Source organism: Lutjanus erythropterus, chromosome 17 (assembly GCF_056507025.1).
Source record: "Lutjanus erythropterus isolate fLutEry1 chromosome 17, fLutEry1.hap2, whole genome shotgun sequence".
NCBI classification, from domain to species: domain Eukaryota; kingdom Metazoa; phylum Chordata; class Actinopteri; order Lutjaniformes; family Lutjanidae; genus Lutjanus; species Lutjanus erythropterus.
Window position 1 is genome coordinate 879,395 of NC_139333.1, and position 24,667 is coordinate 904,061.

At 40.7% G+C, this 24,667-nt stretch overlaps 3 protein-coding genes across 4 annotated transcripts; 2 read left to right on the forward strand and 1 right to left on the reverse strand.

The window, feature by feature from the left end:
* Window positions 1–748: 748 nt before the first annotated feature.
* LOC146311478 (prolyl 4-hydroxylase subunit alpha-1-like) lies at window positions 749–12,518 on the reverse strand. 2 transcript variants are annotated; one of them, XM_084741245.1, is made up of 15 exons: window positions 12,363–12,518; window positions 11,447–11,529; window positions 10,673–10,769; window positions 8,667–8,818; window positions 8,406–8,543; window positions 8,055–8,309; window positions 7,613–7,791; window positions 7,353–7,529; window positions 4,380–4,450; window positions 3,765–3,864; window positions 3,581–3,634; window positions 3,348–3,413; window positions 3,190–3,258; window positions 1,570–1,666; window positions 749–890 (listed from the first exon to the last, which is right to left on the reverse strand). In XM_084741245.1, the coding sequence occupies exons 2-15, from the start codon at window positions 11,523–11,525 to the stop codon at window positions 820–822; spliced, it is 1,605 nt and encodes a 534-aa protein (XP_084597371.1). In that variant the 5' UTR covers window positions 11,526–11,529; window positions 12,363–12,518; the 3' UTR covers window positions 749–819. The 2 variants fall into 2 exon arrangements, with proteins under 2 accessions (XP_084597371.1, XP_084597370.1); XM_084741244.1 differs by lacking the exon at window positions 4,380–4,450 and adding an exon at window positions 6,321–6,391.
* A 2,613-nt stretch (window positions 12,519–15,131) lies between these two features.
* LOC146311479 (protein NLRC3-like) lies at window positions 15,132–19,324 on the forward strand. The gene is made up of 7 exons (XM_084740118.1): window positions 15,132–15,211; window positions 15,404–15,520; window positions 15,823–15,901; window positions 16,064–16,292; window positions 16,464–18,276; window positions 18,382–18,555; window positions 19,147–19,324. Exons 1-7 carry the CDS (start codon window positions 15,132–15,134, stop codon window positions 19,322–19,324), a joined length of 2,670 nt encoding a protein of 889 aa, XP_084596244.1.
* Window positions 19,325–19,623: 299 nt separating this feature from the next.
* On the forward strand, window positions 19,624–21,103 carry LOC146311480 (stonustoxin subunit beta-like). Its single transcript, XM_084741492.1, has 2 exons — window positions 19,624–19,669; window positions 20,544–21,103. The coding sequence occupies exons 1-2, from the start codon at window positions 19,624–19,626 to the stop codon at window positions 21,101–21,103; spliced, it is 606 nt and encodes a 201-aa protein (XP_084597618.1).
* The last annotated feature ends 3,564 nt before the right edge of the window (window positions 21,104–24,667 follow it).

The window sequence follows — 24,667 nt, forward strand, 5'->3', positions numbered from 1 at the left end:
AGCACGGTCATGTGTAACGGTAATTTAAAATTTTAAAACGGCAGCTTGACACACATTTTGTATTTAACACAAATTGCGCCTCCTGTGATTTGAAAATTGCCGTAGATCACACTGAGTACTCACCCAGACCACGGTGTAATTATTATTAAATTAATAATTAATAATTATGCAACATATGACAAACACCCTTAAATTTTCAGAACATTATAACTGCTTCAAACTTCTGTTTGATTTTTTTCTTTGTTTTTTAAATCGTCTTGTGTGTTTCTTGTTCTTCTCTTAGAATCCTGTTTAAAATTAAATTATTCTTTGTGTGACTTGTTTCTCTTCCAAAGATTCAGAATTTTGGTTTGCTGGACAGGAAGTGACATCATGCTCTTATTGTGAAAATCAGAGCGACAGAAAAGTTTCCAAGCACCCTGAAGAAAAGAAAAAGACAAACAGCATCGCGTCGGTGATGAACTTCAGGTGAGCGTCTGAGACGCCACAAACCTTTAAAGGATCAACTCCAGCACTAATTTAATTTGTAAAACTGATCGCCTTCTTCTATTATTAATGTTTAATTATCAATCAGAAACTTGATTTTGTTCATCAGCTTCTAAAAAAGAAGTTATCACTGGAAACGCGCGCACACACACACACACACACACACACACACACACACACACACACACACACACACACACACACACACACACACAGTCTTCAGATAAAAATAAAGCTGTCACATCACATGTGCAGCCACAGACTCAGCAGCTTGGAGTGAAGCTGATGGCTGAGGAAGAGGAGGAGGACGAAGAGGAGGAGCAGGATCGGTTGTCAGTCGGTCTCCTGGAGGCCACAGCGCCTCCTGAACTCCTGCCCTCGTTCATGGATCCATTTATTGGACACTGAAGACAGACAGACAGACGGACGGACAGATGATGAGTTCAGGGGCTCAGACGTCGTAACAGCTAAACTTATTTCATTCCACAACAACAGATGCATAAAAATGCAGACATTAAAACCAATTAAGATTAAAAATAAAATAAAGGTGAAACCTGCAGCAGGTGAATGGTTATATAGACTCTGTAGAACGCAGACATTAATTAAGTACAATATGACACAATAAGTAGACTTACATAAGGTTTTTTTTTTTTACTTGTTTCCTTTGAGGTTTTTTGCCTCTTTTGTTATATAATGAGCCAAAGAGGACCCATCCTGCTGTTGAGTCTTCAGTTTAGGGACGGGACTGGGGCAGGACGTCTCCCTCGCTTTGTTAATTGCAGCAGTATTGACCTTTTTTCATGATGAACTCTTCATGTTTTTTATATAGTTTGATCTGCAGGGTTTGTTCTGCAGCTGAGAAAAACTTTACTCTAATCTTATCTTCTTTTTGTGACATAGTTTCTTCTTTTCACCAATCAGCTGATCTGGACTGCTTGTGTTCTCTGTGCACGCTCACAGTGCAGCTTGTTTAAGCCTGGCTTGAGTTAGCTTTGATTAGCCCAGCCTTGGACGTTGACATTAATTAAGTTAATCAGTCCCCAGGCGTGTCCAGCAGCGTGAACAGTGTTTATGCAAACTCACCCCACTTGTTGCCGACTAGAACAGGACAGGCAGCGTGTCTCGTCAGATAGTCTCCTTCTCCACTGGGGTGCAGGTTGTACCAGAACACCGCCGTGCCCTGGTGACACACAGTGACATCATCATCAGGCCATTAATCGATTCATTTATTGACTGAAAATAAAACAAACCACTCTGAGTTCTTCACTTTACAGAAAGATATTTCTCTCTGGTTTTCTGCAGAAAATAAAAGAAAAATACAGGTGGAGCAGCTGGTCTCCTGGGGGCTCATCTATAAAGGTCGCTGTGCACAAAAAGAAATGTGCGTATGCATGTTTCACCACCAACGCTGGGATTTATAGAAAAATACTATGCGGACAAGGGTGCACATTCCTACGCATACTTTCAGGCACAGGAAACCAGCGTTCATTTTGTACCGATGTCGTTTTCAGTGATCCAGTTGAGCAGATATACAGTATTTTTTTGTTTTTTTCAATGTTTGCTTTATCTCTGTGTTTAAATGTGTGGAGTCGATTGTTTCTATAAGGACGCAGCCGCTGCTGGAGGGTAAAGACGCACAGCTGAGGTGCAGTGGAGGTGCAGGACGCACAGCTTCAGCACCTTTGACCTGCTGCAACACAGCAAATAAAAGAAACACAAACTGTTTATGTGGAAAAAAAAGCCCTGATTATTTTTGTACATAAATGTGTTGCTGCATTCAGTTTACTCTCAACTCAAACAAGAGAATACACATGATCCACTACGCAGGCTACAGACTCATCCCGTGTGTCTGTCTCACTCTGTGTCCCCCTCTGTCTTCAACACTCCTCCGCTCTGGTAGGATTCCCAAGTTTCTCATGAAAAGAACGAGGTGTCTTTCCGCTATCCGTGGTACAAATACACACACTGACACGGCCTCTGGCTCTGCGCTGTCTGGTTTATACTTTTCTGTCTGACTACTTATTTTTAATTGGTCTCTGTGAGTGTTGTATGTGTGAGGCAGCAGTCTTCTTAGCGTCCGCCACACGCTGCCACTCGGACGCCTTTTTGGTGTCTGTAATGTCCACAGTGTGTCCACCATATTTTGTCTTGTCTCTTGTCTCAACCTCCGTAACACAAATGTTGTTTTCATTCTGTGTGACGTTCCTTTTTTAACCTTTCCGGCAGCGTTCGTCACGATCGTCCTCCTGCAGTCAGTCTTAATGAATATTAATTTGGGGCCTTTCATTGACCATTTATAGGCAATTATGGGCGTTATATTACATCCACAAAAGGTGCGCCACATTTTCCGTTGATTGTGATTTATAAAGGAAAACCGGCGTAGGACGTGTCTACGCCTTGTTTTATAAATCTGAATATTTTTGTATGTAAGCACTTTCTGTGTTTCATCCGTACGCCATCTTTTAAAGTGAATCCTACGTACAGTTTTATAAATGAACCCCCTGGTCACTGGATCCAGCTTCTCTGTTGTGAGTATTTGCTGTTATTCTCTGATAATAAATTGAAGATCTTTGTCTTTTCATTCTTGTTACGTTTTATGAGACAGAGAATTTTGGTTCTAGAAGATTCTGACAGCAGTTTCTCTCCACTTTGTAAACTAATGAAAAGTTTAATCTCCAACAGTTAGCAGTGAGTGAACTGTACCTTTTTGGGCCAGACAGAAGCTCCTATGTCAGTGAAGACTGTGGCGCCCCCTGCCTGTACATCGCTCATCTGCAGCATGAAGGAAGAAACAGTTCATCAGCAGCTTGAGCAGCACAGAAAGTAAAACAAGAGCCGAAACATATGTTACAAGTACTGACGTAAAGCAGCCAGGTTGCGATTCTGTTTCCTGTCCCCAGCTCTTCAAAAGCATCCGGTTCATCTTTCTGAAAACACACAAACAGGGATACTAAATTTACAAAAATTTATGAGAAAGGAAGGCAAAAACAAATCGCATGTGGCTGCAATGTTTAGGTATAAATCCTTCAGTTTGTCCTAAGTTTCCCCCAGATCAGAAGAGTATCTACCAAGATCAAAAGTTTGGTTTATTTACCCGTCCAAAGTCGAAGTGAGGTTCGTACTGTCCTCCAACACCGTAGTTAGCCACCTGAAACCACACACACCCCCAAGGTTAATAAAATGTTCAGAAATATAAAATAAAAGTCTGAATTATGTACATACGTGCAGATTAAATTGGTGGCGGTGGTGGTGAACACTAATAAAAACTTGAGTGTTACCTGCAGGTCCTCAGCGGTGGTGACGTCCAGACCGGTGATGTCCTCGATCCTCTGGTTGATCTTGTCCACGACCGGATGTTCAAACGCTCCGAGCCAAGCACTAAGACAGAGAGGGGACAGATAGGGGGGGACTCCGTCTTTACTCACTGTGTGTCAGTTCACAAATGAACATGAAGAGAGGCGAGTCAGTGATCAGTGAAGAGTTACTGAGCAGAGCAGGACTGAAGGAAACGGACTGGAAACAGAGAGACAGAGCTGCAGAGAAACGTCTGATCTTCACCTCCGTCTCAACACTAACTGGACATTTTAACCTTCACTGAAGGAGGATTTATTACAGGATCAATACTCGACTAGAGAGTCTTAGTTTTCAGTTTATTAGTACACCTGATGAAACCGTTTATCTGCTAACAACTACATTGTAGTGAGTTAAAAAAAAAATGTTTAAGAAATGATACAATAAAGCATTACAGGCCTGAAGAGGTAAAAATATTGAGTATTTCACAAAAGTCTGCAACAAAGCCAATATTTTAAATCATATTTTGAATAATTTTCCATATGTTAATCCTGTTGATGGTCAGGTGAGCCCTCGGTGTGACGCTGCCGTCCTGCTCTTACCTCTTGGAGACTCTGTAATGGGCCGTGGTCAGTTTGCCTGTCTGAGGGTCATGCACCGTGGCACGTCTGAGCTAGCTCACCAATCACATTATAGTTACACAGACAGAGAGACAGAAAGAGAGACAGACAGACAGACAGAGACAGAGAGAGACAGGTCACTAACTGACACAGAGATGCTGCAGTCAGGGAGGCGACAGGAGCTTCAGGACAGAAAGCTCAAATTCTGCTTCAACTGTGTTTCCTGATGAAATGAAAATTATTTTTTTTTTAAATCACAAGCCTGATCATTTTATACAGCTATTTACCAATATATTCCATAAAATTCAATTTCTTTGCATTGTAATATCAAAACCTTGGGCCCAAAATATGAACGTATGCTTGTATCAGTTTGAAACAACCAATTTAAAACAATATCATGACATCCAGCCAGATCCATTAGTTAACTACTTACCACAGCACAGGTAGACGCCCTTATTCATGGGAATAAAAGTCATGAGAATATTTTAAATATACAGGACGCTTCAACTGTTTTAGGTAGGTGGGCTATTATTTGGGTGTCTAAGATATGTTGCTGCTGATCCAAAAAGAAAAAGACATAACAAGATAAAAAAAAAAAAAAAACATAACAAAACAAAAAAGATGCAACAAGGAAAAAAAAGACTCTGCAAGACCAAAAAGATTTAACAAAATGAAAAAGACATAACAAAATGAAAATTACTTAACAAGACGAAAAAATGCAGCAAGACAGAAATTACATATCAAGGTGAAAAAGATGGAACAAGATGAACAAAACCTAACAAACGCAACTCTTGTGTTCTGTGAGATAATTACTGATTGTATCAGTGGAGTTCGGTTGGTCTGTAGAAAGTGAAATATGTCTTATATAACGGTGGTCTCACATCAGAAAAGTCTGTCTGATAGGAAGGTAAAGTGGTGAAAATATTCTTAATGCAGCGTACACTTAAAATGATATTGATTTCTTTAGGTGTGTAAAATACATTTAACTGCTGACTCTGTCCACAGAAGGACATTAGCTTAGCTTCCTACACTGGTACTCCTACTGTTTCACTGACACTGACTGTGGAGAAGAACGTCATACCACCAGACTGCAAATAATGAGAAATATAAATAAAAAAAAAAAGAAATGCAGTGAATGTTGATCCAGCAGATATGAAACTGTCTGACATGTCAGAATCTCCTGCTGCCTCTTGTGACAAAGAAAAAGAACAAGAGTCAAACACTGAAATCTTTGACTCTTTTTCTCCCTCGTGTAGAAAACAGACGCAGCTTTATTCTTGGCAAGAGCACAAAGTCGGAAAATCATCTTTGACCAGAAACCCAGAAATAACTTTATTAATCTATCTAAAGACCTGGAGTTGGTCAATTAAATAACCTACATTTGGGTTTTTATTATCTATTAGATAAATTAGCATTAGCGTTTGGATGAGACAGCAGCTTTTGAGAAATGTTCATCGAAACACTTCACACTCAACACTGACTGTGTAGGGATAACAAAGGTTCGATATGAAAACTCAAATTAACTGATGCCTCGTTAGATAACGGTTTACAGCGCTGCTGAGAGAGAAGGTTAAGTCTAACCGTCTCTCTACGTGGCTCTGAGGCCGATCTCACCCTGACCTAAAGTGACCTAAAGTTCAAAGATCAAAGTGCCATGGATAATTCTAATAATCTAAATCAATTGACTGGATTAATATTTGGCAGGATTAATTGATTAAATTATTTAAAAATTAAAAGCTGAAACCGTGGAGTATTTTAGCAGCAGGTCTGGTTTCAGCCCTGTCGTTTATTTCTGCTCTTGCCAGGACGGCAGCCGACAAAGAGGGGGGAGGACAGACATTTTACGGGACACAGAGGAGGGGCAGGACAGCTCCCGTCTCCCTGCAGACGTCCTCCTCCTGCTGCCGCTCTCACAGCTCTTACCTCTTACTGATGCGGTAGTGGGCCGTCTCCAGCACACCGGTTACGGGGTTGGAGATGGTGGCTCGGCGCAGCTGTGGAGCCAATCGTCCGACAGTTACAGGGAGACACACACCGACTCCCCGATGCACACACACTCATTTATACCGACTATACGTTCACCACAGAGTTAACGTTCAACACACATCATGATCGAGTGGTGGAAGATATTTTACTTCAGTGCAAATACCAATACTATACCTGAAAATGTGAAAAGCAAGCAATAATATGGATGTTTTTAAATGTTTTCATTCCCTGGAGTCGCCATCTTGCATGTTCTTTTGTATAGTTTGAGTCACGTGTGCTGAGTGTTACAGAACAGTTCGAGATGTGTGAAATGGTGGTTTATTCATAACAGGGTTTTTCCTTCATAAAGAATAATGTGGCGGCAGCCTCCAGCTCTCCAGACGGGTGTCTTCATAAAAACAGTAACTGTACTCTGAGGAAATGGGTCAAGAGCACCTCAGTGGTGGGAATGATGTTGTTTGTTGTTCTCATGTTGTTTTGTCGTAGTGCTGCTGTCAGTTTCAAAGCCACGCCCCCTCACACACACACGCGCAACATACAAAGGACACATTAACTGCAAGCATGCTAAAGTGCTAAATGCTACATGTTAACCATTAGTATAGTCGTACACATGTTAAAGGTACCCTGTAGTGTTTTTAATTAACAAAGTGTTTGTTTAAAATCGGTTTCTGACTAAAAACGCTTTGAACGTCAACTTGTCTGATGAACACTCGCTAGCAGATTGAATTTACAAGCTAAAGTTAGCTTTGTTAGTTTGTTGTAGTCATTGTCCATAGCTGACTTTTCAATGTGTCCTGCTAACTGGTCCCACATCATGATCACATCAAGATCCCTGCTCATGATGTCACACTAACAGACTGAGGCTAAAGCTAACATGCTAACTCTACCATTGATCATAAACTCCACAGGGAACCTTTAACAGAACCAAGTGGGTTCCTTTACTGACTGTGAGTGGACATTTCTACTCACCCTGGGTTTGGCCAGCTCTTTGACCTTCTCCATCTCCTTGTCCGACACGATGCTGTGGTATCTGACGATGTGGGGGCGGTCCCATTCGTCTTCCTGCTTCACCGGGCCAATCACGTATTTCGGGTGGCGGTTGTTGTCGTAGTATCGGCAGAAGAGGCGGCTCTGCCTGCGAGGAGTCTGACAGAGAGAGCAAGCAAGATGAATCTGATGATATCCAGCAGACAGATGTGTTAGTTCTCATCGTGTTCGACTCGCCTCACCATCCTAAGGCCCTCGCCGCGACACAGCTGCTCGTACTTCTTCCTCTCTGGCAGGTAATCGTCTGGGCGACCCTTCTTCTGTTTCCCATCAGTCTCACCTGTTTGGTCACTTCTGGACACTTTTGCCAACTGATACTCAAAGTACTTCAGGTTCCCATTGGCCCGCTGGTGTGTCGGGTCTGAACGGGCAGAATCAGAACGCAGGTCAGTCAGACAGAAACATAAAGCCTGTTATCATCTGTATTTTAGGTCTGTTGACGGTTTCTGTGGAGTTTTTAATTTAAAAAAAAATCACAATTAATGTGAGATTAAGCTAACAGGTTCCTGGTAATGACATCACGCTAACAGACTGAAGCTAAAGCTAACAGGTCATGATAACATGCTGACAGACTCAGGCTAAAGCTAAAAGGTCTGTAGGTACATTACTGTTCCTGTTTCTGACCAAGCCTCAGCAGCCTCTTAGTGAAGTCCAGTGCTCTCTCCAGCTCCCCCTGCTGGTAGACGGAGTAGCTCAGGTAGTCGAGGATGGTGACGGCGTCCACGGTGCTGGATGTCTCTCCCCCGTCCAACTGCTTCAGGGACTGAACCATCCACAGCTCCGTGTGGTAGTAGTCCGCATCAGAGTACGCCACCTTCCCCAGGTCATAGCAGTCGTCCACAGTCAGGACACTGTGCTGAGAGGCGTCCGGGGACACACCTGAGCAGGTGAGTGGAGGGGGACAGGTGTTGCTGACTGTTACCATGGAAATGGAGCTCTTAATTCTGAGTCAGGTAAGTTAACGGCTCTGCTGACCTGGCAGCTGTCCGGTGGAGATAGTGTGGGTGTCCAGCTGGTACGTGTCCAGCAGCCTCATTAGCGCTTTGGCGGCGCCGACCTGGTCATCATCATTGGGGAAGTACTGCCTCTGGATGGTCAGGTTGGAAATGAATACTAAGACACCACAGAAGAAGAACACACACACAGTTTGAGCTGCTCGGTGACAATGTAGAAGAGATTTAAGTCCATCAATTTTATAAAAAATGAAATCCTGTGTGTGTGTGTGTGTGTGTGTACCATCAGACATGTCCGTGAGCACCAGGCTCTCTAGCTCCGCCCACTCTGTGTTCAGTCTCTTCATCAGTTTAAAGGCGTTCACTGGGTGTCCCAGGAAACCCTCAGGGTCCTCAGTGGCTGCTGCAGAGAGGACGTCCAGTTTGTCCGCCCACCTGGACACACACACACACACACACACACACACACACACACACACACACACACACACACACAGACATGAACAGTAAGTGGAAAAAAACAACAAAGACAATGAACATATGTTCATGTGCTAAACATGGGTGGACCTATTTTTGAACTTTGATCATTATCAATCAACAGACTGATCGATAATGGATTGATAATCGTGCCAGCGGTTTGATTTTGCTAACTGTTAACAGGCTAGCCAGCATATTGCTAAGCGTAGCCAACAGGTTAGTCAGTGTTTTGTTAATTATAGCTAACAGGTTAGCTAGCATTTAGGTTGTTCTAATGTAGCTAACAAGTTAGACAGTATTTTGGTGATTGTAGTTTACTGGTAGTTCTCTGATTTCACTTTCTGGTTTCTTTACTCCTCTCTAAACTGATTATCTTTGAGTTGTGGATAAAACAAGATATCTGAGGAAGTCGCCTTAAGCTTTGGGAAACACTGATCGACAAATTCTCAGTATTTTCTGATATTTTATGGACCAAAAAACTAATCAATTCATTAAGAAAATGATCAACAGACTAACTGATAATGAAAACAGTTCTACAAAAATGTTTTCTGAAGTCTGAGGAATCTGATATTTAGGCCAAGACATCTCTGCAGCAGGACAGTAATTTCATATCAGATGCTATTTTGAAAGAAAATTGCAGGAGGCCATATTATGATTTTGATCACATTTAGATAAACTGTTCAATCTTGCCGGCCTGTAGTTTTTCTGTAGTCCCTTTGACAGACTGAAAAACCTCCTGATAAACATTCAGACTCACAGATCTGTCGCTCCCACAGGACGTCCTGGATTGTTCGTTGTCATTTTTTTTTTGTTTGTTTGTTTGTTTTAAATGCAGGACGTCTCTGTTCTCAGCCTGATTGTCAGTTCAATGTGCAGCCACACCTCCAGGACAGACGAGACAACAGGAAGAGAGCAGAAAACTGGGTCTATCCTCAGGTCAGATAGAGTTACAGGAAAACTTTCCCTCTGTTAAAACTGAATGTGTCCTTTGTTTAGTCTCAGTCTGTCTTATTCAGACACAAACACAGAATCCAGACAAAAGCAGGCTGCAGGTCACAGACACACACAGAAATCTGCAGCACTTCTTCTCCTCCTTGTCAATACAATGAGTTTAAAGTTTGAACATACTGAGGACAATATTAGTAGTAATGTCTCTCTCTTTCTCTCTCTGGTCTCACTGTAGTGATCATTTCCATAATGTTGTCAGACACTAACAAGAATAATCTGAGCCGGTAAGAGACAAACACAAGCGTCAGCGGCCCTGAACGCTCCGCGCTGCACCTATGAGGCTGCATTACAGTGACATGATTTATTTTTTTAACTGACCAGACTGGTCAAGCTGTTTTTTGTGTTTACCTGTTAATATTTTGTGAAAGCAGCAATAGTCCTCTGGTCTGTATCACTCATTTTATCATTTGTACTGAATCCACCCCTGGAGCACACAAGATGTTATCGGTCACAACCTACACGATCAATAATTATTGATAACCAACATGAAACTTCAATATTGTAACAGGCCTAATTTCTATACTCAGTAGAAGCTCCTTTTATCAGACGGACAAAACCCTTCGAGTGTTCACCCCTACACTTTTACTGATTCGTTAACAACACAGGCGTATTCTGGCATTTTCCCAAAAACGTTATGAGGTCTTGGGTTAGAAAATCAGGGGGACAGATGTCCCCGAATATGAGCCTGTGTAGCACATTTCAGGGATACACTGCATGTGCAAACAGGGTTTATGACTCAGTGATTGTCTATATGTGACACAGAAGATAAAAAAATATTACATCATGTGATGTCAGGTCTCTCACTTTTTAATCTGCTCCAGTTTGTTCTCCTCTGCTTGGATGTAGTCCTTCAGGGAAGTGACCAGGTCCTTCTCTGTGAACAGCAAGTCAGTCATGTGACCTGAGAACACACACACACACACACACACACACACACACACACACACACACACACACACACACACACATCAGTTTGGAGACTGCAGCTGCTGTCCAGCATCACCTGCGCTGCACGCTCCACGCTCCTTCACGCCGTGAATTAAGGATTTATTTTTCAACCAAACCAAAGTTTGTTGGGACCGTGGAAAGAAGAACCATTACCAGTTCACAGGCAGATATATATTTTTTTAGTTTTTTCAGTAATCACGTTACTCCAGTTCCTGGAGTCAGTGAATTCTAGAGCAAATAAATGACTGATTATCATGTTTTTAGTGATTAATTTTCTCTTGATCAACTGATCAATTATTGGTTTCAGCTGTATTCTCCTCCCTTTGGTGTCGTTCCATGTTTTGCCCATATTTCTGCCTCCAGACACGTACAGAGGAGGTCAGTGAAAGTTTTCATGTGATCCTGGTGAAATAACCCTTTAAAAACAAGTAAGAACTTGAGCCAGTCTTCTTCTATGAAATATACAGTTGGATGTTCCTGGTTGTATTTTGGTTTGAGTTAAGAAGAGGTCATGACAGTCTGTCAGCAGCAGCTGTTTCTGATTGTTTTCTTTCATTAGTTCCTATCCACAGACGGAGGCGGAGGAGACAGGCGTGTGAATGAAGAGGAGGTATACTGAGCGTTACACACCGATGGAGGTGAAGACGTCATTGTGAGCCGAGGAGCAGGAGAAGAGGAAGATGTTGGTCAACAACCAGCAGAGAGCCATCCAGCCCTACAGACAGAAAAATCAATATATGACTAGATAACATTTAAAGTATTTTCACCACTTTAAAACACTGTTAATCATTTTCTTGATAATTGATCAGTTGTTTGGTCTATAAAATGTCAAAACATATTGATCAAAACTCTGGATGACATCCTGAATTATCTTGTCTTTTTTTCCACAACTCAAAAATATTCAGTTTACTGTAAGAGAGGAGTAAAGAAACCAGAAAATATTCACATCTAAGAAGCAGAAATCAGAGGATTTGGCTATTATTCTTTAAAATAAAAAAGATCCAAAATGATGGATTGATTATCAAAATAGTGGTCAAGTAATTTAATAGTAAACAGCTATTTTCCCCCTTTAATAAACTGTTCGGTGTCACAAAACCTGACAGGGGACAGATTTGAGTGTAACACCATCCCTCCTAATCTTTAAATAACTGAATATTTTAGTGTTACTTTGTGGTTTTATGACTGAATAACGTGACATTCTTCAGTCCTGAACTGAGCTAACTAACTGTCTGCATCATTAAACCTGCAGACAGTGGACATTAACTTCAGACAGAGCAACAGCTGGACTTGTCCAGACATCACTGTGTCCTGTCCACCAAAGTCTCCACTGCGAGGTTACAGACATAACAATGTGTGTCTGTGGTTACAGACGACACACACGAGAAAGAGGCAGACGTGAAGGTGGAAATGAGAAGCTTCCTGATTTAATACGATTTAATACGTAAAATGCTGGTAGAAATTTCTGGATCGAGTCCTACAAGCCGATATAAGCTGGACTCTTAAAGTAAACACGGCCACAAACAGCCGCTGACTGAGGAGCTTCTTACCGTATTTATCCCCGAAAGAGCCGTGAGAACACAAAACTCCTCTTCAGTGTCAAACACGGTCCACAAAATCCAGAAAATCCTCCTGTGATACTCCAGAATCAAGCTAACACCAAGAAACACACACAACTACTTCTTCTTCTGCTGCTTTTGCAAGATGGCGGCACACAGAGCTTTCCCGCCATCTGCTGGACGGGAGGCCAAATGACGTCAGCCACGAGAACGTTACAGGTTTATCTATCTATCTATCTATCTATCTATCTATCTATCTATCTATTTTTAACACCAAAAATATATACGGGAACTGTTACCTCCGCGAGCCGATTTCGTATAAGCGGTTTAAGTTGGATGGATGGATGGTCTATGAAATAAATAAATGGGACAATAATTATATAAATAAATAAGTCAATATAGTTCAGGGTTGTTGTTTTTTTTCATTTAAGAAAGGACAATTTTGAAAGGATCACTTTTATTTATTTCAGGAGACTCTTTCAAAATGGCGTTTAATTTTAATTGTTAGTCTCCTGAAATACATGTAGCGTTGTAAAATAAAATACATTTTCAAAACTGAATTATTTGGATTTATTTCATTTTTTTTTTTTTTATCTATTTGTGTTTCTTTGTTCATTAAATTTAGACTTAAATGGCATTTCATAGCGTTAGTCCGTTGCCGTGACAACTGAGACATCACGTGGCGCTGCCAGTTCCTCAGTTTAGTTTCAGTTTTAGTGAGTTTAGTCATGTCGGCGTTTCTTCTCTCCATCTAAAGGTTTGTTAGAGACTTTTTTCACTGTCTGACCGTTGAATGTATCTTTATTCACCTTGTCAGCGCATCTTGGCGTTTGTTTAATTTCAGCAGTAACAGGAGAAAACGTTGATAACTGCTGAAGGTTGTGTCTAGACAGGAACCCTAGATTTGTTAAACTCTAGCGAGATTTGTTCACGTAATTATTATGTGTGTATGTTATTGTCTGATAATGTTTTATAACGTGACAACACCGTAGTTAATAATCTGGGTAGATTTAGAGACAGAAAATAATTGGTTAACGTTATATATAGTATATATGTCTATGCCTATTATCAACAAGCGTATCACATGATCATTGACGTACACTGGGCACGCACGTGACGGTGTAAACAGGAAGTACATAGTTTTTTTAAGCAAACAGGAAGCATTAGATGAAATAAAAAATAAATATATAAAAAAGCACGTACAATGGTAAAAGTGCATAATCCAGAAATTAAGACAAATAAATAAATACTTAAAAAGTGCAAAACAGCAATATTACAACCCTAGAAAACTCATTTGGCAATCATGTCCATAACATTTCTCAAGTCTTTAAAGCGTTTTTGTGTCTCAGTACTTCACAGCCACAGTCATAGAATGTCTGAAGTTCAACATTTTGTCAGGAAGAAACAAAAGACATCTGACTTTGTGAATATGATATGTACCCAAAAGACACAACAGTTTTGTCGAGTTGTCAACCTCAATGTTGTTAGATTACATTCAAAAATAAGACCATAGTTTCTTCAATAGGGACCAACGTATGAGTCTCCCAGATTAATTAAGAAATTTGAGTGCAAAAGCTACTTGAGTGAGTAGAAACATAAAATAAATCTTTGCAGAAGGAACATTAAAGGGAAACATCAGGTCTAAAATTGTGTTTCTCTCCCTCCCAGGTTCTACAATTTGGAAATTACACTTGGCCATATTGCAATTTCAGTAATATTGTGATTAATTGTGCAGCCCTATATATGATCTACATTTTTTGTCTTACATATTTAAAAAAGTGTGCACGTGCCATGCTTTATGTATTTGGACTTGCAGTGCTGTTGGATATGAATGTCTGGGTTTAGTGAGACAATATTACATTGCAAAAGTAACTGGAGAAGTGAAATGTATAGTTGGCCACCAAACTTCTACATAAAATCTACGTTTTAACTATCTGGTATCTGTTACAACAATCACACCGATCCTACTACCTCGTAATTAATCAATGATGTCAAAGATTCATGATTCGAGAAGACAGCCAGCTGGCCAGTCAAGAATTTTTCTTAAAATCCCAATTCCAAAACAGTTGGGATGTTATGTAAAACATAAATAAAAAACAGAATGTAATGATTTGCAAATCTTTTTTTGACCTATATTCAATATAATACAGTACAAAGGCAAAGTATTTCATGTTCAAACTGATAAACTTTATTGCTTTTTGTAAATATACAGTCATTCTGAATTTGATGGCCGTGACATGTTTCAAAAAAGTTGGGACTGCTGTGATACATAAGCTTTTCTTTTAACGACACTCAGTCAGTGTTTGTGAACTGAGGACACTAACTGTTCTGAGAGTTTTGAGAGTTAAGTTCTTTCCCATCTTTCTTGATATACAAATTCAGGTGCTCAACAGTCTGGGGTATATGTATATATGTTGCTCCAAAACCTATATGTGCTTTTCAGCATTAACGGTGCCTTCACAGATGCTTAAGTTACCCATGATGCCATGGGCACTCACACAGCTCACTACAATCACAGATATATCGTCTTTGTACTGTGTTCAATTGAATATAGGCCAAATAGAATTTGCAAATCATTATATTTTGTTTTTAATTTACATTTTACATAATGTCTCAATATTTTTGGAATTGGGATGTCTATATCATGGCATCTATCCACTTTCACTGAATGCAAATGTGGAAAAAAAAACACCAAAAAAACAAGTGTAACCTTTTCCAACAGGTTGTTGGGTTTGTGCAAAGTTGTGCAAAGCTCTGCAATGAATCAGGGTGAGGAGACAGAGGAGGGGGATCCTTCCTCTGTGTGTGGAGAACATGACAGTCAGACCAAAGCTCAGAGGTGAGATGGGGATTTCTTACTGTGGTTAGATGTTGTTGGTTGTTGTGGCTACTCTTAGTTTAATTATATGGAATTCAAAACTGAGTTGAAATTGAAATGTGATATCCATGAACTGTGTTCAGTAACTTAATACATTCTTCTTAATGTCCAGACCCATATTCAAACATTTATTACATTTACAACATGTATCAGGACCCATCAGAGACCAGACTGTCCTAATCCTGAACCCAGCTGTGTGTCCATGAAGAGTAACTGGTCCATGGAGTCTCCTTGTAACTTCAAAGTTGGATGCCACTCTGTTGATCAAAGGTGAGGATTTCAAACTGTGTTTTTATCAGACTCTCACTTTTTTGAGGGAGAGCAATATGAAGTGGTTGGTGAGAGCTGTTGGGACTAAACCAAACTGACTGGGGAAATAAAACCCAACTGGAAGTGACAAACATCTCCAGACTGAGCTGCCGGTTCTCAGTGGAATCAACAGGACGAGTAAATCTTTACAATACAGGGAGTCTTCTGATTCACAGTTCACATAAAAATACATATTATATTCATGGACCTTTCCCTGTGTAGACAGGCAGAATGTGGGCTAATTCTTCCTGATTCCTCCACAGAGTCGACCAGGAGAGCTCAGAGGTGGCCTGTGGTCAGTCTGCCCAGCAGCATCAAAAACACCTGGACTCCATATTTATGGTCTGTGCACGTACAGCAACTATTTTTACATATTATCTGTTCACAATAATCTCTCTGGTCCACTTTTTAGACCAGTGGATTGTCAGTCTGTCCAACATGGATCTGATGTGTGGTTCCATGCCTTAACTTTGGATGTGTCATTCTTATAATATTTTGTTCCAGCTGCTGGAAGAGAACATTGTCACATGTGTGAAGAATGAGCTGAAGAGGATGCGGAAGGTTTTGACTTCAGATTACCCAGAGTTCTTAAGGAGTCAGAGGGGGGGTGAGGAGCTGTTGGACGGTGAGGATGAAGCACAGAGGAGGAGCAGCAGAGAGGCATTTCTGAAGATCACGCTAGACTTCCTGAGGAGAATGAAACAGGAACAGCTGGCTGACCGTCTGCAGAGCAGTAAGAAGATATCTTTAAAGATTTAACATGACTGATAAATGAGACATTTACTAATGTGTCAAGAGAAGGAGGAAAAAAAGATTCATATATTCATTCTTTGAGGAAATTAAACATAAGAATATTTGTTTTCTTGACAATTGACTTCACTGACAATCTTCTCTGCCCTTGTAGTCTTCTCAGGAAATCCTGCTCCAGTTCATCAAAGTAATCTTAAATCAAAACTGAAGAAGAAGTTCCAGTGTGTGTTTGAGGGGATCGCTAAAGCAGGAAACCCAATCCGTCTGAATCAGATCTACACAGAGCTCTACATCACAGAGGGAGGGACTGCAGAGGTCAATGATGAACATGAGGTCAGACAGATTGAAACAGCATCCAGGAAACCAGACAGACCAGAAAGAACAATCAGACAAGAAGACATCTTTAGACCCTCACCTGGAAGAGATGAACCAATCAGAACAGTGATGACAAAGGGAGTGGCTGGCATCGGGAAAACAGTCTTAACACAGAAGTTCACTCTGGACTGGACTGAAGACAAAACCAACCAGGACATACAGTTCATGTTTCCATTCACTTTCAGAGAGCTGAATGTGCTGAAAAAGAAAAAGTTCAGCTTGGTGGAACTTGTTCATCACTTCTTTAGTGAAACCAAAGAAGCAGGAATCTGCAGGTTTGAAGAGTTCCAGGTTGTGTTCATCTTTGATGGTCTGGATGAGTGTCGACTTCCTCTGGACTTCCACAACAATGAGATCCTGACTGATGTTACAGAGTCCACCTCAGTGGATGTGCTGCTGACAAACCTCATCAGGGGGAAACTGCTTCCCTCTGCTCGCCTCTGGATAACCACACGACCTGCAGCAGCCAATCAGATCCCTCCTGAGTGTGTTGACATGGTGACAGAGGTCAGAGGATTCACAAATCCACAAAAGAAGGAGTACTTCAGGAAAAGATTCAGAGATCAGGAGCAGGCCAGCAGAATCATCTCCCACATCAAGACATCACGAAGCCTCCACATCATGTGTCACATCCCAGTCTTCTGCTGGATCACTGCTACAGTTCTGGAGGACGTGTTGAAGACCAGAGAGGGAGGAGAGCTGCCCAAGACCCTGACTGAGATGTACATCCATTTCCTGGTGGTTCAGTCCAAACTGAAGAACGTCAAGTATGATGGAGGAGCTGAGACAGATCCACACTGGAGTCCAGAGAACAGGAAGATGATTGAGTCTCTGGGAAAACTGGCTTTTGATCAGCTGCAGAAAGGAAACCTGATCTTCTATGAATCAGACCTGACAGAGTGTGGCATCGATATCACAGCAGCCTCAGTGTACTCAGGAGTGTTCACACAGATCTTTAAAGAGGAGAGAGGACTGTACCAGGACAAGGTGTTCTGCTTCGTCCATCTGAGTGTTCAGGAGTTTCTGGCTGCTCTTCATGTCCATCTGACATTCATCAACTCTGGAGTCAATCTGCTGTCAGAAGAACAAACAACCTCCCAGAAGTCTGAAACAAGACAAGACGAATCTGCAGAGACACGCTTCTACCAGAGTGCTGTGGACAAGACCTTACAGAGTCCTAATGGACACCTGGACTTGTTCCTCCGCTTCCTCCTGGGTCTTTCTCTGCAGACCAATCAGACTTTCCTACAAGGCCTTCTGACACAGACAGGAAGTGACTCACAGACCAATCAGGAAACAGTCCAATACATCAAGAAGAAGATCAGTGAGAATCTGTCTCCAGAGAGAAGCATCAATCTGTTCCACTGTCTAAATGAACTGAATGATCGTTCTCTAGTGGATCAGATCCAACAGTACCTGAGATCAGGAAGTCTCTCCACAGATAAACTGTCTCCTGCTCAGTGGTCAGCTCTGGTCTTCATCTTACTGTCATCAGAAAAAGATCTGGACGTGTTTGACCTGAAGAAATTCTCTGCTTCAGAGGAGGCTCTTCTGAGGCTGCTGCCAGTGGTCAAAGCCTCCAACAAAGCTCTGTAAGTAGAGAGATAGTTAGATTTATTCATCACAGTATACACAGTATATTTTAAAGAAAAAAGCATTATATTATACTTATATTTTCCTTGTCACTGTATCGTCAGACTGAGTGGCTGTAATCTGTCAGAGAGAAGCTGTGAAGCTCTGTCTTCAGTTCTCAGCTCACAGTCCTCTAGTCTTAGAGACCTGGACCTGAGTAACAACAACCTGCAGGATTCAGGAGTGAAGCTGTTGTCTGGTGGACTGGAGAGTCCACTCTGTACTCTGCAAACTCTCAGGTCAGGATTCATCAAGCTGTTCATCTGACCACCATTTTACTTTTCATACATGGAAAACTCTTAAGGGACACAAAAATCCTCCACCACCGCCACAGTACTGGTAGTTTGTTAATGAGTTTTCATTTCATACGGCCTTTATATGTTATATTGGTTGTGATTCCTGCCCTGTAGTCCACTTCAACAGTAGAACATTGTAAATGATGTACCTTTAGACAGGAACAGAACAATAACAGGTTTGTCCAAGTTGCCGTAAGAGTTTTGTTACCTGCAGCTCTTCATCCAGTCAGCTCCCAGTGACTACTTCTTCTTCTAACATTTCTTTATGTACACCTGGTTTTACCCACGGAGGAGTTAACAGTCATTCATGTCATGATGTCAACAGTATACAGGAAGTCACTGGTGATTCACAGTAAAAGCCTTAGAATAACTTGCTGATGGAGTGGCTACGGGAAGTTTTATGTTTGCATCAACAAAAACATTGTGAAAAGAAAGGATGAGAGAACAGTAATGTTGCGTGTTAGTAACCATAATCTTCCAGCCCTCTCAGTACCCTCAGATTGTGTGACATGTATATTATTGGTGTGTTTGCAGGCTGTCAGGATGCCTGATCACAGAGGAAGGCTGTGCTTCTCTGGCCTCAGCTCTGAACTCCAACCCCTCCCATTTGAGAGAGCTGGACCTGAGCTACAATCATCCAGGAGACCCCGGCGTGCAGCTGTTGTCTGCTGGACTGAAAGATCAAAACTGGAGGCTGAACACGCTCAGGTAGGAAGAGGCCTCCTGCAGCAACTCTCTCCTCCAGAAGACGTTGTCTGGATTTACAGAAATTTCAGGCTGCTTTCACCTGCACTTCTGACAAACAGTAGTCATCATCATTCAAAGATGAGAGGTCAATTGTTAGAACCAAAATATTGTTGTTTTAGAGCTCCAGCAATCAATGTTTCTGTATTGACAATGGATTAACTAACTCTGTAAAGGTGAAGTCTTTTATGGTATGTAATGTCTATGTATGTCTGCCGAAAGAGGACGTGCCTGTTTGACTCCTCCCCTCCTCCTCCTCCTTTCAGGATGGAGCCCGGTGGAGTCCGATGGTTGAGGCCAGCTCTGAGGAAGTGTAAGTGTCTATAATCAGTGCCACAAATAATTTTGCACCATTACAAAACTCTGGATAGTCACATTTGAAGACTCAACAGTAACCTCTGATCAATAATATTCTGACAAAAACAGTCCTGTCACACTGGCAAGGTTCTGTCTATCCATGAGTTCAAAATAAACAGATGCATCCATAAATATCCACAAATGGCACAAACCAGCCTGCAGGTGTTTACTCTTCCACTTATACATCAAAATACACAAATACTGTGTAAACATCACATACCATACTGTTAGAAAGCTGAGATTCTTGTGTTTCCTTTGGTAGAAGTCACTTCAAGGTGCAGTCAAAACAATGGGTACAATCAACAACACGGACCACCAAACCAAAAATTACTACACTGAAGTAACTCACTATTGATGGCTCTCAATAATCCACACGTCAACAACATTCCAACAAAAACAGTCCAGTCAATCCAATCCAGTAAGATATTTAGTCCAGATCACACAGTTTCAATTTCAATCCCCACAGATTGCATGCCCCAGCCAGCAGAAGACGTAGTTGTCCACTTGTGTCTGGAGCATTCAAATGAAATTTTTATGTCCTCTACACTGCCCACGACAGCCAATGAGAGTCTGAACAGATTGTACAGATGACTGGTGCTTTGTATATCCAATGAAATCCCCAAAATGACAACATGCAGTTTTTTGTGTAATATGAAGCTAGAGCAGGGACATTAAGTTTGGGACTAAGTAAAACTGAACTGCTATTACTTAATGCCAGTGGCACTTAACTGTGATCATCTTGCTAAATTTACCTAATTTTACTGTATTAATCAAAGAACAGATGATGGATTACTAACTGCAGCTATATTATGTTTTCTTCTCTCCATCAGATTCCTGTGAACTCACACTCGACAAAAACACAGTACATAGAAAGATCAAACTGTCTGACAACAACAGGAAAGTGACATGTGTGGAGGAGGATCAGCCATATCCCGACCATCCAGACAGATTTGACTGGTGTCAGCTGCTGTGTAGAGATGGTCTGACTGGTCGCTGTTACTGGGAGGTCGAGTGGAGAGTAGGGGGGTTTATATCTGTGAGTTACAAAGGAATCAGGAGGAGAGGAGACAGTGATGACTGCTTGTTTGGACTGAATGATCAGTCCTGGAGTCTGGACTGTTCTGATGTTGGTTACTACGTCTGTCACAATAAGATGGTAACAACCATCTCTTCCTCTTCCTCCTCCTCCTCTGTGTCTAACAGAGTGGCAGTGTATGTGGACTGTCCTGCTGGCTCTCTGTCCTTCTACAGAGTCTCCTCTGACACACTGATCCACCTCCACACCTTCAACACCACATTCACTGAACCTCTGTACCCAGGGTTTAGGCTCTGGTCGGGTTCCTCAGTGTCTCTGTGTTCTCTGAAGGAGGAAGAGTCTCCTCTCTGCTGACCAGACAGCTCAGTCTTTACAGGACCATCAGAGGTGTAGACTGGAGTCACAAATCTGATGACTTTAGACTCAACTTACAATCTTACAATCTCATTTACGCTTTTATCCAAAGCAGTGTACATCTGAGAGCTGATACAACAGCTTGACAAGTTCAAAAAAAGCTTGCAACTAGACTTGGACTTCAATACCAATGACTCATGATTTGACTTGGACTTGAGCCTTTTGACTTAAAAATACTACAAAGCTGTTCTGTTATTTAAAAAGTGTGAATCTACAAATCAATTTGTTTCTCTTCTTTTCCTGAAGCAACTAATGTTGACACTATTCTAAACAAGCTGACACTTAAAAGAGGCACTGCACAAGTACTATAAACTGGCGTATAGTACTGGGCTGGCTATGCTAGCTTTGCTAACAATCTATCTATTATTTTTCAGTTTTGGTGCTTTTGATGACGTTCTTTTCCTTAATGATGATCCTGTAATACAGCTCTGTATTGAAACTCTCCCGTGCGCACACACACACACACACATCCCCTCAGCCTCTCTGAGCCACTAGTGTTAGCTCAGGGAGCTACAACACAGGTACGACAAAGGTCTGACTGCTAGGTGTTCATGGGGCCAGACCCCTGCAGTGGTTGTCCTGTGCACCACTGCTGTCACCCACTTTATTTCCACAGAGTTTTGTCTGAACCAATTCGACAGCATCCAGTCGAGTTTCAGGACAGATCCATGATGAACTAATATTACGTTCCTGAGCTCCAGTTGGAAAAAACCAAAACACCAAAGATAATTTTGTTCACATGCAAAACGTACAACGTGGTCAACAAAAATTAATTATAGTTTGCAACATGTGTGGGTGGAAAAATAAAGACAGACGCAACAACTTTAAACTTGTGTCAATATTTGGAGTTGCATAAAGAACAGTAAGTCAACTTGTGTAGGACTCGAAATTTAAAGTTTAGGACTTGTCAGTCTTGACTTGGGACTTGAGTGCAAAGACTTGAGACTTACTTTTGATTTACAACACAATGACTTGGGAGGAACAGAAGGGGTTATATGAGTATTATTGTAATGCATTCACCTGAGAAAAAAAAACTTTGCACAGTTCGTTGAGTCAGAGGAGAGAGTTCGAGATGAAAGCACAGGACATTCCAGGCTGTCGGTCACAAGTGTATTCAAGTAGAAGTACTGTTACATTACTGAAATATTATTCAATTATAACTAACACTACTGGTGCTAAAGATATTTACATAAAATACCAAGTATTCATCTCAGAAATACTCAGGGTATGAGTTACTTTTTAAACATTTTAATGCATTATCAGTAAAGGCATTCAATCAAACCTTCAGTCTTAATGACTTCCAGCTCTTTCTCTAGTCTACTCAGTGGTCATGTTCGCCTCGAGAAACCTATTTCTGCTGGAAAGTTTAATTTTTTGTCCATATGTCATGGTTTTCGTCGACGATTGCGTATATTAACTCAACTTGCACTACTAAGTAAATGACATGCATACCTAAGTACGCGTAAAATTTGAGAAAAGACCTGAAAAAATAGTCATATGACTGTGCAGGTATAGACAGAAACATAATTACTGAAAGGGATTCTGTTTATATGAGTCTTTAAATTGTGTGTGTGTTTTTTTTAAATGTTGCATATTACGCCTTTAACATTATACTCGTAGCTAATATACTTCCCGGTTGATTCTGCTGAGCGCAGCACGTCTGCACCTCGGTTTTGATCCGTCCTGCACACAAGCAGTGTTTCAGAAGCATTTCAGCAGCGGAGCTTTGTCTGCCAGGTTATGCTGACTTGTTCAGATTTTGTTAATTTCGTCCTCCTTCCCTGCTTTTTGAGTGTCTACTATCGGTCAGTAGGTTATATAGTTACATAGTTTATTTTCTGTCTGTCTTCATGATCACAAATCTGTCTTTTATTTTGAAACTTGACCAGATTCCTGCTCAATCTGTCTCAACAGAGACCCCGGACTGTTGAGCAGCTGAAGTCAAGAATGATAAAGAATTTCACTTGAAAACTTCAGTAATTAGTGTCCTCAGTTCCCTCATGCTCCTGTCCCAACTTCTTTGGAATATGTATTTACCAAAAACAATAAAATTAATCAGTTTGAACATTAAATATCTTGTCTTTGTTCTGTATTCACTTGCATATCGGTTGAAAAGTTTTTGCAAATTATTGCATTCTGTTTTTATTTACATTTTAGTGTCCAATCTTTTTTTTTTGGAATCAGGATTGTAGCTAATCAAAAGTTAAATAGTATCATGTTAAAATGACATAAAAGTACCTGTCATCATTATTAAATTAATGGATTTTGGAGATACTAAAACTCAAAGATTCTTACTACAAATAAAAACACATTTATGAACATAACCACAGATACTCACGGTGGGTAAAGTTTATTGTAAAGGTGCATCTTATTAAACACTGATAAACAGTACAAAGTTCAGTGACCTCCTCTGTCGGCGTCCGACTCTTTGGTGTCACTCAAGAAAATATAACATCACTTTACACTGAAAACAGATACAAACCCCACAGGTTATCATTGTATCAAACAGTCGTATTTACAATACGTACAAATATTGTACACAAAATGCAGCTGTGAGTGTGTCTGTAAAGCCGGTGAGTCACACAGGAAGGTGTTAACGTGTTATTTCAGACACAGATTTAAGCGTTTTCATAGATCTCAGTACATCGTGCACAAACACAGTGTCCAAAGTGCTCGCATGTCGTCCACGTTTGTAGAAAACATCCTGAGGAAGAAGCTGCACAGCTGTGAACAAAAAAAATCAAAGTTCCACCTGCAGATACGTGATAAGAATCAGATCAGTCTGATCAGTCTCCCTGCAGGTATTTAAACATGAAGTGCTGTCACTTGGATTTTCTCACAGGTTTCCTCTTCTACAGTTCGTCAAACATTTAAGGAAATTTCATGGAGCAAACTGTCGAGAGTCAAAAACGTGATAATCGGTGTTGGTGTGTTAGTCGGGCCACAGATCGAGAGAAACAGGTATCCAGAACTGAGTCTACATATGTTGAGAAAAAAGGAGAAGAAAGTCATAATTTTTATAATAGTTTTAAGTTAATACAAGGTTGTAATTTTTTTTAATTTGTTAAAAGGCTTGAAAATAAAGTCACAGTTCTTTGAGAAAATTGTTGACTTGTTCAGAGGGAAAACTATCGTTTTCACAAAAATGCGTTTCAAAACTAAAGTAACATTTTATGAGGAAAAGTTTTACAAGAAACGATGGGATATTTTGCAATTAAAAACTTTGTACTTAGAGAATTAAATCAGATTTTTAAGAAAAAGTTGTAGTATTACCAGAAGAAAGTGTAAAATTATTCAGAAAAGTTTTTAAACTAAACTAAAAATCTGAATTTTGAGATTTAAGATCAAATCATTCTATCAATTCTCACACTGACTTTTGGAGAAATAAACTGCAGTATTTTCTGCAAAAAAAAAAAAAAAAAAGTTGGAATGTTTCAACAATAAAGTCAACAGACTTTGAGAATAAAATCAATATATTTCAAGACAAAATAATTTTATGAGAAA

Excerpts from the sequence above, each read along its gene's own strand:
- LOC146311478 (XM_084741245.1), bottom strand. The coding sequence starts at position 11,525 with ATGGCTCTCTGCTGGTTGTTGACCAACATCTTCCTCTTCTCCTGCTCC. Across the intron at positions 3,259-3,347 it reads TCGCAACCTGGCTGCTTTAC|ATGAGCGATGTACAGGCAGG; the intron begins GTCAGTACTTGT and ends TTCATGCTGCAG. Across the intron at positions 1,667-3,189 it reads CTTCTGTCTGGCCCAAAAAG|GGCACGGCGGTGTTCTGGTA; the intron begins GTACAGTTCACT and ends GTGTGTCACCAG.
- LOC146311479 (XM_084740118.1), top strand. The coding sequence starts at position 15,132 with ATGAATCAGGGTGAGGAGACAGAGGAGGGGGATCCTTCCTCTGTGTGT. Across the intron at positions 15,902-16,063 it reads ACCTGGACTCCATATTTATG|CTGCTGGAAGAGAACATTGT; the intron begins GTCTGTGCACGT and ends ATTTTGTTCCAG. Across the intron at positions 18,277-18,381 it reads AAAGCCTCCAACAAAGCTCT|ACTGAGTGGCTGTAATCTGT; the intron begins GTAAGTAGAGAG and ends CTGTATCGTCAG.
- LOC146311480 (XM_084741492.1), top strand. The coding sequence starts at position 19,624 with ATGGAGCCCGGTGGAGTCCGATGGTTGAGGCCAGCTCTGAGGAAGT. Across the intron at positions 19,670-20,543 it reads GAGGCCAGCTCTGAGGAAGT|ATTCCTGTGAACTCACACTC; the intron begins GTAAGTGTCTAT and ends TCTCTCCATCAG.